This window comes from Lonchura striata, chromosome 6 (genome assembly GCF_050655825.1).
Source record: "Lonchura striata isolate lonStrDom1 chromosome 6, ASM5065582v1, whole genome shotgun sequence".
Lineage (NCBI taxonomy): Eukaryota > Metazoa > Chordata > Aves > Passeriformes > Estrildidae > Lonchura > Lonchura striata.
The window spans coordinates 11,097,577-11,114,638 of record NC_140708.1 but is presented as its reverse complement, the minus strand read 5'-3'; the positions used below and the strand labels follow the sequence as shown (position 1 = coordinate 11,114,638).

General features: G+C 38.9%; 1 protein-coding gene across 2 annotated transcripts; it reads right to left on the bottom strand.

Annotated features, from left to right (window-relative positions):
• Positions 1–202: 202 nt before the first annotated feature.
• On the bottom strand, positions 203–16,062 carry UBE2D1 (ubiquitin conjugating enzyme E2 D1). Of its 2 annotated transcripts, none has more exons than XM_085583150.1 (7): positions 15,974–16,062; positions 8,162–8,225; positions 8,045–8,076; positions 5,363–5,440; positions 5,018–5,123; positions 2,758–2,851; positions 203–2,398 (listed from the first exon to the last, which is right to left on the bottom strand). In XM_085583150.1, exons 1-7 carry the CDS (start codon positions 15,995–15,997, stop codon positions 2,302–2,304), a joined length of 495 nt encoding a protein of 164 aa, XP_085439276.1. In that variant the 5' UTR covers positions 15,998–16,062; the 3' UTR covers positions 203–2,301. The 2 variants fall into 2 exon arrangements, with proteins under 2 accessions (XP_085439276.1, XP_021391283.1); XM_021535608.3 differs by having other exon boundaries at positions 203–1,081.
• Between the last annotated feature and the right edge of the window lie 1,000 nt (positions 16,063–17,062).

The following is a 17,062-nucleotide window of genomic DNA, read 5'->3' as shown; positions in this document are numbered from 1 at the left end:
GGGCATAATATGCTAAATCCAGTAGGTTAGAACTAGCATAAAAATTAATTTAGAGCCCAGTTCTAAGTACAAGATGCATGGCTTTATTGGAAATTCTGTCTACAAGAAACATACACACTACTGGCAGTTCTCTGTTAGAATGCTGGATCAAGTACTTCAAGGGTATGCATGAGTCAAGATGAAAAAAAAAAACCCAGCCAAGGAAAGTAGAAAATGTATTTTATTTATATGGAAAAGGCTACATCTGGATTTGTAAAAGGTCTGTGATAACATTATGTTGCCCACACATCACAAATCAGTTGTGAATAGCAACAAAACAGTTACATATCTTTCTATATACCAGTGCAATTAGTTCACATTGCAATAAAATTAAGTCAAGTATGCAACAGAATCAAAACAAGTGTTTCTCCATAATCAGCATACAAAGATTTACAGTGCAAAGATAATTTTAGGTTTTAAGAAGTCTGCAGTCAGTCTTCAGAATATTCTAATGGGTGAGATACTCCAATTATTTTCATTATTAGCAGTTGTATCTTGTCAATACTGTGCACAAGCAAGTCTAAACTGAAATGACTTACATTGTAAATAAAATAGTCTATACAGTACAAAAATACAAATTATATAAGAGAACTAACAAAAAGAAACTTGAACACACTTATGAAACAGACAACATACTTCAATGACAGACACACATACAGTATTTATCACATGAAACAGCTACTTTTTCCAGCAAAAATAATTTCACTGATTTACAGCTGAATTATAGATCGTGTAGTCTGAAGATGCAGGTGTCCAACTCTTAAAAACTATAATAAATGTCTTCTGCAAAGCATACAAAGAGGATAAATATTCTTATCAAAGTCATAATGTTATTTTTGGAAGTTTGTTCTCTCTTGCTCCAGAAACACACTTACATAGGTGAAAAAAAATTCCAGGGGTGTCACATTGAAACCATAACTGTGCTCCATTTCCTTCTAATTTTGAAAAAAACCTAGAATTTACAGTACTCTGGTATATGAAAATGTCTTCAAAAGTTTACATTGCATATTTCTGAGTCCATTCTCTTGCATGTCTGTTGTATCTGTACGTGCAGAAAGAAGGCATTACAGTGAAGAGCTGTTAGTGATACACTGACAATGGCCACGGATTTACTTAATACAGGTGTTACTGAGCTTTTCACCTCTGAGCAGAGGCAAAGAACATTAGAACAGTCTAAAAGCTAAGAACTATATACCCACTACACATTCAGTTTCTAAAGTTATCTATCAGAGCTATTCAAACTCAAATCCAACTTCACAGGTTTGCATTAAATTGTGTAGCATTGTGCATCCTTCATTTGTGTTTCATGACTGGTTCCCTTATCTGTACCTTAACAGGAATTTGTTGTCAATTACTTCTAAAGGCATAAGCTATTAAGAGGCATAACAAACTTTACATATTTTAGTTCCATGAAATTCAGAATATTTATTTTTTTCTCCATTCTGCACTGCCAGCTCTATTTCAAAACTTGCAAAGAAAATTTTCTGAAAAGCATTTTTTACTAGGTTTTAAGTCTTGAGTCTTTTCCTTCTAGTATGAAGCTGATTATCTTATAATTCCATAATCCCAAGGGTAAATGTCTTTAGAGAGTTGATAGCCTCCACTCTGGTCCTTACATTTGCTACATTCTACTCATCAGACTGGATTCACTTTCTTGAGTCAACCAGAGAAAAATGCTAACAAGTTTTTAACTCTTAAGATCAGTATAGCAACTCATTTACTAATTGGTTTTCTTCTTAAGAATATGCTACCATACAAGTCTGTGGATTTTAACTTAAAATACTCATAGATAAATGCTCAGGGGTAACCAGCCATATCTTTCATTTCCTAAATCCAAGGTAAAACAAAACAAAAAAAAATTAATAGGTGATCATCTAAGATAAAGCTACAGTCAAGACTATGTACTTTCTTACTTTCCTTAGCAATGATTAAATCTTGAGATTTGGAGATAGAAAAACATCCCTCATTCACTTCCTTCACAAACAGGAGGTACAACAGCTGAAATCACTAATAAGCAGGTGGGTAGAAAAAAGTTGAGCCACAAATGGGGAGAAGCTGATGCACAACATCCTCAACTTGGACACTAATCTATTTTGCAGAATGAGCTACAGCATTCAGGCACTTCAGAAGTTACATGATTTGACTATACCAGACATTGAACTGTGAGAAAAAGGCCATTTTAGTAATTCTTAGTCTAGGCAGAGAAATACTAGACCACAGATGTCCATGTAACTTCTACATCACTCCTTTGCTGTCTACTGCTCAAGGTAAAGGCAATACACAAATCTTCCTGAATCTGTGACATGTGCTGAGCCACAGGCCACTGCATACACTGCAAGAAGTCTTCAATGACTCAACACTGAAAAATAGGTACCAAATAACTCAGTCAGTTAAACAGAAGGTCAAAAAATCTTCTGTATGGGTTTTACAACCAGAGGTTTGCAGTAGAGACAAGTAACTCATATTTGGGAAAATAATTTTTCATGCAATCAATCTGTTACACAAAAGCATGAAGGTTTTATGCAATTAAGTACAAAAAATGAGTTACCAACAGCTGTGTATGCTTACAGTTTTCTACTTGCCATCACTATTCTCAATATTTAAAGAACTAATCCTGTGGAAATCTAGGAAAAGAGTATTGCTAAGTTTAGTATCTAAGATGCACAGCAGATAGCCATCTGCAAGTACCACACACACAATTATGTATGTTATACTCACTTTTCCTTGTCTGACTTGTAGATCTGTGCAATATCTGGTACTAAAGGATCATCTGGATTAGGATCACAAAGTAAGGAGCATATGGACAATAAAACTAAATAAAAGAGACACTAGATTAAACAAGTTAGTTTTCTTTATTTATACAATCCTTTAATGTATTCCAGTATACTGAAAGAGGGTGGTAGGAAGGTATTAGAAAAAGAATGCATATTAGTATTAAGTTGTCATTTAACAGTTCTGTCCAGAAATGTTTATACAGCAGCATTTTTCTAGGGCCTAAGTAAACACCTGATACAAGCCCAGGGAATTTACAACTGTGAACCTGTACCTTTTGTAATGGTCTCTCTCCCACATCCTAGCCTAGGAACATTAGCCCAACTACAGACTGCACAGTTACATACAGATATTGCTCAAAACAAAGCTTTCCATCTGCAGTTAAGGTAACTAGTATTATTAATATTAATTACATTGCCATGCAGTACTCTATTTGTGCGTATCCTTTTCCACTTCTGTGCTGACAGTTATTCTCTCAATCATAAGACATTTTACCATTTTACCTAAGTATGACTTGCATCTTGGGAAATACTTGATCAGCATTAAATACAGGTATTCACTTATAATTTCATATTAATTTCCTGGTATTGAACCAAGGAGGTTTGATGTTGTTGCCTAACATTTTCAGGCCACAATTTTCAGGCAATTTCTATTTTTATGGTCAGAACTAATATGCATACAAGAATACACAAACAAATAATTCTAAATATGTTGTGAAAGGGAACTTCACGCTGCCATAAGAATCAGCTGTAGAATACCTTTTTTCCTCTCTGCTGTATCTTGTTACCCAAGAACCCACACCTAGTTTCAGGATTAGAAAGTTCAGCCACTTCAATACTGACTTATTTTAAGTGCCAGTAAAAGGGAAAGATCAGGTTAGAATACAGGGTCACACGGATGGTCAGAGGTGCTGTAATAGCTGTAAACTTTTCATTCAGTCAAAGACTAGAAAGGAGAAATTTCCATAAGTCACTGAGCTAATTTCCAGTTTATGAAATATGTAATATGCAAGCAGGTTAAAAGCACATAGTATCTGAACATGAGACCAGCAGACTGCTCCACTTTATAGCCAAAGGAGTCCTCAACAAGTAAAGAGATAGAAAAATGCTGAAAATCTAAACATTTTATGGGTTTTCAGTTATAGATGCCAAATGTTAAACCAAAGTGCCAATTTTCATTTGCTTAATAACTAGAAACAAGACAATTTTTGGATAGCTATAAAACAACTAATTTATGTGAAAAAAAATGATACCAATTACACATAAGAGTAATTGATGTCTTTAGCAATGACTTCAGGAAAGAGAATATTAAACTTAGATTTGATATAACTTGTGAGATTACTGCACAGGCCTGTAAGCAAGAGAAGTTGTTTTTCCAAGGTACAGCAACTCGACTTGCATAGAGCCATTTCCATTGCACAAATACCCAATTTTTTCTTTGCTTGTACACCCAAAGCAATGACACTTTGGCACATAGCTTAGAGAGCTCCTAAGTACATGAGATGTTATATGGTTTGACCTTGTGAATCACATGAGAAATTTCTGTAATATGACTAAGTGTGCCTTAGAAATTTGAAGATGGTTGAGGAGAAGCAACAGCACTCTCACTTTAAGCAGCATTTTAAGTGACACAAAATGCCTGAAAACTTCACTACAGGATGAGAATATTTTAATAAAACTTTGACTGATGACTGTGAAAGGAGCTACATTTTAAAATATCCATCTTACAAAGGAATGCAAAGCAGAAAAAATTACTTCATTTTTAAAGAAAGTGTAATTTAAGACCTTAGTCCACATAAGGATGCTCAGGCAGCCTGAAGAGTCACCAACAGGCAATCATGTAAGCTCACACAACGTCAGTATCAGGGTTTTACATTTACTTCCAAGTTGTGATTTGCAAGCCCTGCTCATCAGTTTCTTCTCCATTCAGCATGCACAGTCAGCTACCACATATCAGGGGAATTGTACATTATTATCTTACCCAACTTGGTTTAGAATATTTCTTTGCTGTGCAAGCATTTTTTTGCAATGTGACACTCCCAATAAATGGCACATAACAAGAATCCCAATGTAATTTACCTCTTCTGAAACATGCAGAATAAATGAGTTCCCACTGCCTGCCTTTAAGACAGTGCAATAATAACACAAAAAAGTGCCACGGCAGTGTATGCAGCTTCATACATGCATTACTGAATCAGTGAGTTTACCTTTAGAAACAGTCAGAGCTGGTGACCATTGTGATCTCAAGATATCAAGACAAATACTCCCGTTACTGTTTATGTTTGGGTGATATATTTTTGTTGTAAAAGCAATCTGTAATAAAAAAAAAATGAAAAATAACATCAGATTAGAGTTATTACACTTGGAATCCTTAACACTGTCCCTTCCTTTCCAGTCATATCAGATCTGCCAACACAATTTTTTTACAGTCTTATCTGCAGCCATGAAGAACATGTATGCTATTAGTCACCTTTCTAGTTTAACTTCCAAATAAAGCCTCCAAGAATAAATTTTGACCAAAAAACTTTCTTTCCTTAAAAGAAAGGACTTACCTTTGGTGGTTTGAAAGGATAGTCTGTTGGAAAGTGTACTGTGAGAAAAAATACTCCCCCTTGATATGCACTATCAGGCTGAGAAAAAAACAAAACAAACAAAACACGTTAATATATTTCAGCTGTTTTGGAGCTTTCCTTCTCCTACACAATCCATTTTTTCTCCAGTACATAGCCCACTATGGGCCATAAACTGGGAAGGCACAGAGGAACTGAACCCTCCCCAGTGTAACTGTGGCTACTGCAGCAGCACAACAGTTACTGAGCACTGCCCTTCTGGGGAGAAAAACAGAGGAGGTCAATAGCTTCAGTGCACTGAAGGGAATGCAAAAACCAGAGCAGGCCCTCCAAATCCTGTCTCTGTGCAAGACCACAGCTGCTCTGATCTTCATGCTTAAGCTACAAACATACTTAGCCTAAGAAGTGGTTTCTCTTTGCAGATGCAAAGAGAGGGATTTTCCAACATAATTCAGTTCATTATGATGGTATCAGGGGGTTTGAAAACACACAACATCTCTGTGACCTGTACAAATCTGTGAACGTGCATTTTGTTAGACAACACATGCACAGGTTTACGTCCAGGTTGCATACAGTTAATAGATAGAAATAATTTTGTTGTATTCATCTGTTGAAGAACTTTAACTTTTTATTAACTTAAAAGGTGAGCTGGAAAGTCTTGATGCTAAGTGACATAGAGCAGTTCTGCCATTTCTGGTTAAGAGAAAGAAGAAAACTGCTCTCATCATATGGTATGTTTACAACAACCATGTAGGAACTCAATCAGAGCAAACCTAAAGATCAAATTTTTGATTTTTCTTATGAAAGGAAAGGCAGACTTTTTACATAAAACCTTTACCTTGGAAATGAACAGTTTTAGAGATGACTATATGACTGTAAGAGGCAATGTTTCACAAATGGTCTGCTAAGCCATGCTGCCTTACATGCTCAAAGTGCAGAGAGGGCTGCAGAGTAAGGCAGGTTATATACTGTCATGCTAAGTCAGCATTAGCTGACCTCAGAAAATTGCCACTGTACTTCCAATTAGGTTTCAAAGGACCTCTTTTGCAAATATTAAATGGATTTTTCAAAAGTAAAGTAAGCTGAAGATAAGACAAAGTTCAGTGTCAAAAAGAAAGTAAAGTGAAGTCGCTGTTTTATGAGCAAGGTATATAAAAAAAATTGATGATACCCACAGAAGAAGAGGTTACCCTACTTCCACATGTAGGAAGTGAATTCTGAAGGTAGACTTTAGTCCTATGCTTCCCTTGGGCCATCAGGAAACATACAGAATGTGCAACCCTAATTTCTTCTGTTATCAAGATCAAGGATTAATAGCTGAAGTGTTCTGTTCCTGTACCTCTGCAGATACAGCTGAGAATTGCTAGCAAGAGATGCTCATTCTTAACTAGAAACATCTGAGGAACTTAAGGCCAAGGAAAGAATATTTTCCACTATAGAATATGAAAACTGAACTGAAAGCTGAAGAAGACAATGGAATTTAAGCCAAAATCTATGTGGTAATATTTTCTTTACTCATGTCATCAGAGTCATTCTGGACAGAGACATTACTGGTGGCAACCAGCACATAAGCTTTTGTTAACTCTTCGTCACCACTTTGCCATTTACCCTTTGGCAGTGCAAGAGGGCAAGAGTCAGAAGGCCTTGGTATGTGGAAGAACATACCAACATGCTTGTTGTTCAAGCCAAAGGGCAAAGGCATTAGTGTACTACAGAAAACAGCTGCTGCTGGGCCATGGACAAGCTGGGCAACAAACTCCAGCACACCACCAGCAAATTTGTGACTGATCTTCCACTGCTTCAGAACTGTGCTGAAAATGGAGAATTACTTCAAAGCAGACACATTTCCACTTTTCTCCATTAATTAATGCTGCATTTTAATGGGTTAAGTATTATCTCAAAATTTCACCTGGCACAGTGACTCAGCTCACTCTCTGAATTAGAGACACTTTTTTCCAAATTATTAAATCCAAAAGGAAAACACCAGGAATACAAACTTCTTACTAGGATATTAATAAGCACACATTCCCTCAGATCATGTTGTTCTTTATTATTTTTCTTGCTAAAATTCTTCTCAGTTTTCCTTCAAAACCTTCTGGTTTTAAGCTTTTTTTGGTAATTTCTTATGTCATTACCTGCACAAGACTTCTAATTTTCTCAATTCAAAGAAAGCACCTTTCTCACACAAAAACCAACAAAATCACCCCACTGCTGGCCTGCAGTTTGCAAAAGCCATATGCTTTTTGCCAGTCACATCACAGCTATCAAATAAAATAAGCTCCATCTAAAAGCCCTCTGCAACTCCACCCTTGTTTTACAGTTACCAACTTCAATATTTCATCCACTTTTCCTTGTTTCAGATGGATGAATCTTCCAGAATTGATCATCTATGAAAAGCAAGCTCTTTGCTTTGTAGCCCATATCACCAACTCAAACACCACAGCTGACTAACACCTCTAACTTCATGAAGAGGAAGAATTTTTGAGGAATTACAGAAAGCAACTGGTACCAGACTAATAAGAACAACAATACCACTCTGAAGTTTAAAGCTATGTACAGCACAGCTGAATGTGGCTGCTGTGTTTACAGAAACCCAAACAAATCCTTCCATAACAAAAAGGGAAGCAAGGGGCACATTTTAAGGGGCACAATTCCTATACTTACAGGTCCCATAATAGTTGCTTGCCAATGAAACACTGAAAGGCAAAAAGATAGAACAATTAGAGATTTTCTGAGCCTTTCCAGAACTGAAATGTACTGAATGTATTAGGAAGAGCTTACAGTCATCTCCAACGGGTCCGGCAGAACAGTGGGCTGGTGGATCTCGCTGCAGATCACTTAGTTCCTGCAAGGAACACAAAAACATTTGAAAGACATGAAAATCCATACCACTTGGCAGCATCCCTTCAAAAGTGGGAACACAAATCAATTTTATTAAACCCATGGACATTTTTTTTTGGTATTTTGATAAATCAGTCAACAGTTGAAATGTCCATTGAAACTGAAACTGCTTCTTTGCCAGGCCTGCAGCTAACACTGTGCTAGGAATTAATATCCAAAAGAACTTAGAGTTGCAACTAAGTTCATAGTAAGTTCAATGTACTTGAAGGAGTCAAAAAAAAAAAGGGTTTCTTGATTAGTCTGTAAATCCACAGTTTAATTTAGTTAGGTGCTAATCTGATCATTCCCTCAGCTTTTGATTTCACAAAAGTTTCTGTATTGCCTAATCTGTGGACATCAGCTGAACTAAATGAACTCATAAAATGTTTGCAGCCTGCCCAGAAATGATGTATGAACATAATATAAAAGGTCCTGTCTAAATTGGAAACTAAAGGAAAAGTATTAGCTCTACACCTTATTTATTGTACCTTGATTCAATTACCTGCACACTATTTTTGTTAATGACTACTAAAAAACTCCCAAGTTGAAATTTAAGCACTCAGAGGAGCTTGTGGTGGTCAACTGATTTACTTCTCTTGCAGGAGTCCACACAGTCCCAAATAATTTATAATTATTATGTGATTTCACAAAACCAGCACTATTTTTAATCTGATTTATCATCACTATTTCAAACAGAAAACAAGTCAGGCAGTAATGTTAGTTCATTTTCCTAATTTAATTCAATATACTCCTTTTGATGTCTGAACTTTTACTGTACTAAGGAAAACTTTTTCCAATTCTAGGCTGATAAAAACTCTTGTGTAGGAACTTTGATGACTACATAGAAATACTTCCTCTGAAGTAAGTTAAAAGGTGTGTGTTTGTAACTCAATTCCTTACTCAAAACATGCACATATAAGTTGACAATAGGCATAAGCAGGTCTGTGGGTTTTCCTTAAGAAGTAACACCAGAAACACTTCTACTCAAAATACATTAGTCAAGGCAACTACTTAGAAAATCAAGGTTTAAACTGGAGCTAATTTTAACTCAAGTGTAGAATGGCATACTTAGTGTGATCAGGCCTTGCATATAATTTGAAGGGTTAAAATCTACACTTCTCAACTGCTGTGATATATTTTTCCATTTATGACATCCAGTATATATTTCAACTCCATTTACCATGAACCTGACACCTAAATTCAGCTAGACTTACAAGTCCACTCGTGGCCCTGAAATCAAAGAAAAGCACTGCACCATATCTTACTACTGCTCTGAAGCCACTTCTCACAATCTTGTGATTTAAAACAAGACAGACACTTTTTCCTATACTGAAATAGCACAGGTTGTCAATTGGCATTACTTGTCTGCGCTTTAACTTTATTCTGCATTTTAACTTTTATCAGTGACACTGTATGCTGATCCAGAAAGAACACTCTGGGACAGACTTTAACTAATAAAAGCACTTTAGAAATGCAGTTGCTATTTTAATCAGAGGATTCAAATTTCATTAAGTGTGATTCAGAGAACCAGCTATTTATGCAAAGCCAAGCCACTGCCAGTACACACAGGGAGTCAACAAATCTCAAGTTTCCAGCAGTCACCAGGGACAAACATGACCAGCAGCAGAGCTGTTATAGGCACTGTCCTCTAATTTGCAACTCAAGATCTAACCTAAGAAGAGAAGATAAAGTCTTGTGCACACACTAAAACCCCCCAACCAAAACCAAACAGCTGCACTACAGTGCCGAAACAGAGAACTCAGACTAACAATCATGCATTTTACAACAGTCATTATTGACTACTAAATTCAAGGCAGTAACTGGAAAAATATGTAGCTTAAACTTTTCAGAAAATCACTGAAGTATATGCAAACATTCCTTATGCATATAGGAGCTACCAGGCAACCACTTAAGAGTCAATCTGTAACAGTGCTTTTGTTGCTAGATGTATTAATCAAGATCTTTACATACCCCAAAACCACGCAAATGTGTTTTCTTTCATATATACACATGTACTTAAGAATTAACAGAACTGGGGAATGCTCCTCGGGTATACACTTCAATTTGTTCAGGCACTGACATCTGTTCATGATTAGAAAAAAACCAGCAAATATTTTTCATCATACATTGATGAGACCCACAACTGTAAACCTGTTATTAATATTTCCTAACAACAATGAAGAAAAGGTTCTCTTCAATCAGCTTCACCAAATAAGAGCAATGTTCATAAATACATTCTGAGAGCTTCGGCAGCTATGAAACAAAAAGCCAGATAAAACTTCAAAAATCAGTAGAGCAAATTCAAGCTGCATTTTGCATCCATATGTGAAGCTAATGTGGTTTAAAAATACAAGTGGGAACATGATCCAACAGTATGAACAATTTGAATCTTTTCTACACAGAAATTCAGATCAAGCTGTGATAAAAAAGGAAGAACTATTCAGATTTATATTGCTGATTATGCTTTTTAAGCTTTAGATTCAAAGCAAAATTATCTGGAGAGCTGTAAGATTTAGGCTTCAAGCTTTCCTATACCTTTGAAATGGGGCAAGGAGATACTCAGATGTCCCTGAATCAGACTGACCTGCCAGTGCCCAGAATTGAACACTCACGAAAGAATGAGAATACAAGATTCTTTATACAAAGCACAGATGCTCTTGAGAAGGCCAAAACTTTGCTTTGTTAAGGGACAAGGCTGAAGATCCACAAAGTTTAACCTGCTGAAACCTCATCAAGAAGTGCAAGATAACTGCATGTGAGGCACCACACAGTCAACACTACAGATTGCCCGGTAATTTTAAGTTAATTTTAAGTTAAGCAGCTTTGTCCAAGCTTTATGGATTACTACCATGTAGCTGCATGAGGCAGGTCTGGTCACTTCAAGGGTCTGCATGAATACTTCTAGTCGCTGGTATAGAAAGTGCTGGTACAAGATGTACATATGCTGACAAACAGGATCTATAGCTCAAAGCAGTGCAGATTAATTTTCAAAAGGGAAAGTCACCACTATAAATTACAGTGTACACTGGTGCAACATCTTTTATGAGAGTACACAAACCCAAGATTCTGGCTGCAAGAGCTGCATCAGAAGAAGCATGAGTTATTTCAAACACTGGTGAATGTGACACTGTAAAAGCACCTCTCAAGAGCTCCAACACATGCCACACTTTCCCAGCACAGCCAAGATAAACGTGCATGGAGAAAAATAACTAAGCTGGGACAGTGGTAGGAATAAATCCTCTAATCCTCTCATACAAAACATTTCAGGGTAGAATAGAATACTAACGGTTAACATACTAGTGGAGATGGGCAAAGCCTCTAAATGATCACCTTCCCTTGCAACACACACACTCCTCAACAGCCCTGTAGACAGCATGAAGTAAAAATTCAAGTTTAACAGCTGCAAAAACCAAGCTGTGATAAGCTATAAACGTTGGAGACATTTCTGAACATGCAGAGTAATACCCATGGTCAGAATAATACAGGATGTATTGCATAAAACTATGAAGTTGAAAACTGCAAGGCAAATTTAACACTTAGATGCTTGATTAGCATCCAGGCTTCTCTCCCAAAAAGCTATTGGAACAACATTGTAAAGGACACTTTGGTGATAAGGAAATAAATGTTCTCAGCATATAAGTCCTAAATGTGTCTTTTTTCTGTAAAAAAATAAAAATCCAGAAAAAAAGACTGCAGATTATCTGAAGACCAAAATAAACTGCAGACAGCATCATTAAAAGCTATTTTAATTCTCCAAACAACACAAAACCACAACCTTTCTCCACACTATTATTTAAAATATAGATTTATATTTGTCAGTTATGTTCTTAATTTCTTGCACAAAATGCACTGTAGACCACAGACTTATTTCCCACCAATTCCATGCATACACTGCTGCTTGGAACCATTTGTCATAAAACCCCTCATTGATCATACTTAAGACTAGTTAAAGAATTCTCTGGTTCTTCACAAATTTGATGAATATAAAGCATATATTTATAATAAGATTTATTGATATAATGGTTAGTCAGTAGTAAATATTCCATTTCCATACACTGCTCTAATGCAAAAAAAAAAAATATTGCTAAAATATGTAGTATCCCAGCTGAGGTTTTGAAAGTAAATTCAAACATTTCATGTTAGGGCCAAAAAGGTTTCCTTGTTATGTTGATTACCATCCAAACGGTGCAGGTTTAAAGTCAAAATCTAAACCACAAATAGCAATAATTTTTATTTGAGTCAATGTACAGTAACAAAAGTTATTTTCAACATAACTTTTCAAGTTAGTATGTCCTGTTAACCTATGTATAAATGAAACACATACTGAACCCCAGAAACATACAGTTCACTGAAACAACTCAATATTTGAATGTTTCTATTCTTACTGAGTTGTAGGAAAAAACCAATCAAGCACTATGTATCAATAAAATAAGAACAACAGCTATTCTTAAAGCAGTGTTCAAATCTATCTCCTCCTTCCTGGTTTCAAAATGTCTTCTAAAATCTCCTGAAGTCCTATTTTTTTAAGCCTGAACAAAATATGTGTAAGACAGCTTGAGCATTAATGAGCACATCAACCTCCCACTAACACTGGAGGAACATGCAGGTGCAGGACTTATGATGAAAACAATCCCAGCTGCAATATGGAACTAACAGGATGGCAAACTCTGCAAATTAGATATGTGAACAAAGAATTTGGAACAGGAACCCTAGAAAGATGGCTCTGCTAAGACAGATAGGCAGAACTGAAACCTACACAGTATTTTGCAGAACCTGACAGACTGAATTATTTTCCACCTTTTATGAAAGTCATGATATCTCACTTTCCAGAGGTGGCAAGAATAAAGGCTTCTTTGCACCATATTTGTTCTGTTAAAAAACCTACATTATTTGTTTTGCTTTCATCATTTGCAACATCTGGAATTTACACTGCCCACAAAAATCTCTCAGTTGTTCTTTCAGTGCCCCAAGGAACATCACAGATGGTGTAACTGAACTTTTTTAACAGTATAGAAATTCAGTGCCTCTCTCATACAACAGCAAAGCAAAACACACACAAGGCAAATGAACACAGGACCCTCAGCTTATGATGAGTAAGAATCCCCCTGAGGAACTTTGAGATGAGTTTGTCACAGAGACACTGCTGACAGCTGTGCCTGCAGAGCAGGGCTTCATGTCCTCACTGTTCTTACAGCTACAGCACGAAGGTCAACATAGCTCCATGTGCAGTGATCAGCTTCTTCACTGCTTACTCAGTTGCCCATTTTTAAAGAAGCTTCCAAGCACAATATATCTTTCTGTAACTAAGGTACAGTCTTGGAAGTCCACATGCTATCCTCCTTTGAGGAGCCCTCAAAGATGATTAGCCAAAGGCAGGATGCAATGACACAGGTCCCAGTGGTGATATTACTTAGAAATCAGACAGTATGACAAAAAAATATGCTTACTAACAGGCTGACATATTACAGCTTTGCTTCCTTTGTAGGTGTTATCACAGTGAACAGACAAATTATCAAAGTTACTGTGAACAAACACTCAAGCTGACACTAAAATCCTTTGGCTTTGTTCTGAACCACCCTAAACCTACCAAAGCTTAACTTCAGACAGTATGTCTAGACTGATGAGCTCCAAGCAATATCGCTGTGTTTGCTGACACTGTTTTGTTCTCCAAAGAATTCCTCTAGGCACTCTGAAACCACAGCACTTCCTCTACTCCAGATCTTACCCCCTCCTATCCTTCGGACACAACGTAACTATGAACATTTACAGCCAGTCTGAAACACCAGGAAAGTAAGGGAGACAAACACACCAACATACAAATGCATTTCATCTACCGTTAAACTTCCATTTCCATAGTTTTGGGGAAAATTTTATGTATTACAATGACATCATAACAGTTTGTCTTTTCAAACTTCTCCACTTCATTTTAACTTTCCATTTGAAACAAATTTAGTTCCTTGCCATTCCCTTTCCTTTTCTACTTCTCAAGAAACAGACTTCTAGCCAAATCCCTCTGGTAGAATTCTTTTTCTTCTCCTGGAAAGGCAGAAGAGAGTGATGGGGGTACTTAATGGGAAAAAAAGAAAACTAGCAGTAGTAATTTCTGCAGCAAACTAGAAGCAAGTGGTAACCAGTTCCAATTTAATCTCAACTCTTCTTGGACTTACCTTACCCAGTATCTGTTCATGTTTCAGATAGAACTTATTGTATAACTAGGCAATCTCGTAGCACCTCACAGTCAGCAGGTTAGAAAGCATTTCTTCATTTTGAAAGAGTAGAAACAGAATTTAATAAAGCTAACAGAATGAAAGATACTTAGATAAAAAGCCTAACCATAATTTCACATCTATCAAAAGTTCTTAAATGCCACATTAAAGAAAATTGTGGCTTTCCGATATGTATAAACATCTCTAAAGAAGAAAAAAAGTTATGCAGGCAACATGATAAAAGTATGAAGACTAATTAATTCAATTCCAGCAGGACCTCATTTAGAAAGCCCCAAATCATCACTTCATCTCAAAAATACTAGATTACCAGACTTCTCCCTTTGTGTGTTTATTTTAGCAGAAAGAAGCTGAACAAGAATTGGAAAGATATCGTAATCAGAACAATCCTTTTCTTGAAACCTGAGGACAAGGAGATGTTCAAGAAGAGGTGGGAAATGAAAGTGACAACAAGAGGCAAACCATTTGTATAATATGTAGAAGCACGACAAAGTTATTGTTAAAGAAAACCATTGTAGTAATTTGTTAATATTTGATATAGTGGTCGAATGCAACAACCATGGCAAAGGTGATATGAAGGAACAAAGTTGTCCTGTAATTGTACTTTGTGTAAAGGCATAGGCTTTGCAGCATGGGACAGGACTACCAACTTCTGAGAGAAATCCATCCAAATAAATTGAGATCTACTGTAGGGTATCCCAAATCTGCCTACCGTGGGGTTAATCCATCTCTATAGAATCCTATTTCAGCAATACCAATGGCTTCTGACAGCAAATGGGAATCCTGCACAAGAAATAATCGCACCGTCACATAACCAGGATAGCAGCAATGCCGCCTTAACAGGGCACATCAACAGCAACCAAACACCAGGGATTCTGTTCCACGGCCAAAGCACTAACCTTTAATCCAGCCGTGCTGGCCGCGGTACCGTGTCCGTACTGCACAGCGGTCAGCTCAGCCTTGCCAAACAAAAGGAAACCGGGAATCCACAACTTCAACCAGGCCCTTACAAGTACCAGCCCAAAACACCACCACTGGGATACGCTCAAAGGTCACACCAAGAACTGTGCTGACAACGCTTCTTAACCCAGCCTACGGCCCCGTTACACAACGGCAGCGACGGATGTCGTCCTGCGCCTCTGCTGAAGGCGCCGGCAGCACCTCGGCTTTCCCCGCTCCCGGTCCACGAACGGCGCCTTGAGCACCGGCTCGGGGCGCGGGGCCTTCAGGGAGGCAGGGTCCCGAAACCGAGAGGCGGCCGGCGAGAGCCCCCCTCCTCCGTCTCGCACCCACTCTTCTTCCCCGGCTGCCGCCGAGGCAGGGACGAGTCCCGGCAAAGCAAGCGCGCGGCAGCGGCTGCCGCGGCACCCCTCGCTGAGCCCGGTCCGGCCGCCGCCTACAACCCGCGGCACCGGGGAGGGGGCAGCACCGGCGACTACCCGAGGGCAGGGGAACCTTTCCGCCCCCTCCCACGGCTCGCCCCACTCACTTTTTGTATCCGCTTCAGCGCCATGGGAACGCGCGGCGGGAGCGCGAAGCAGGCGGCGGGAGCGCGGGGCGGGAGCGCGGGGCGGGAGCGCGCGCCGCGGAAGCGGGAGGGGCGGGGCCGCAGCCGCCGGGCCCTTTGTGCGCTCCTGCGCATGCGGGGCCGCGGCCGCGCGCGGGGCTCGCCGGGAAGCGCAGTCCGCGGGCGGAGCGGCTCTGCGCGGGCGCGGGAGCGTCGGCCGGGCGCGCCCCGCCCCTCGGGCTCCGCGGGGTCAGTCCGTGTCTGATGAACACGGGGGGAAGGCCGCGGCCGGCACGCGGAGAGGTGAGGAACAGGAAAGTAACCGTGTGGAGCTTCAAAACTGCATACAGGGAAAAGGTGTGTCATATTCGTCATGGTGTGTGAGAGAAGCAGTAGACGTGTGGGTTGAAAAGTCTGTTGAACAGGTCGTAGAATTATTAAAGTTGAAAGAGACCTCTTAAGATCGAGTCAGTGCGGAGCAGTCACGCAGAGTGCACTGGGGCACACACCCACAGGATTTTCTCTCTCAAGGTTTGGAAGGGTGCAGCCTCCTTTTACCCTGAACTCCCGGCTGCACGTTGCCCTCTTTCTTTCCCCACCGGCTGAGGTACTAGGAACGTACAGCCTTCCCGAACTGCCTAGCACATATTCCCCCCTCGTATATGTAATTTTCCCCCAAAGTTCAGAAATTCGGGCTTGTGCCAACCCATTTGTTTCAGAGTCACACTGTCTGGGTTCTGTAACAAACCTGTGGCTTGAAGTTGGTAGAGACACTAAGGTGCATTTCAAAGATATTAAAACCCGTCCCTCACCTACGGAAGCATTTTGTAAAGACATAAGTACACATCTTTGCTATAAGGTCCAACCATAAACGAGGTCCCAGAGTCATTAACCAGGTATAGAACTTAGATAATAATTTTTTGAGGTATAGTAGTTCTCACATCAATACCCAAGCTTATGAGGTTCGAGGCAGCTGTCACTTGGTGGATATCACTTTTCCGCTTAATCTTTCCACAACTACAGAGGAGAGGGCGCACGGAGCGATCTGCTCTAAGCGTTTTGCAGAGCAAA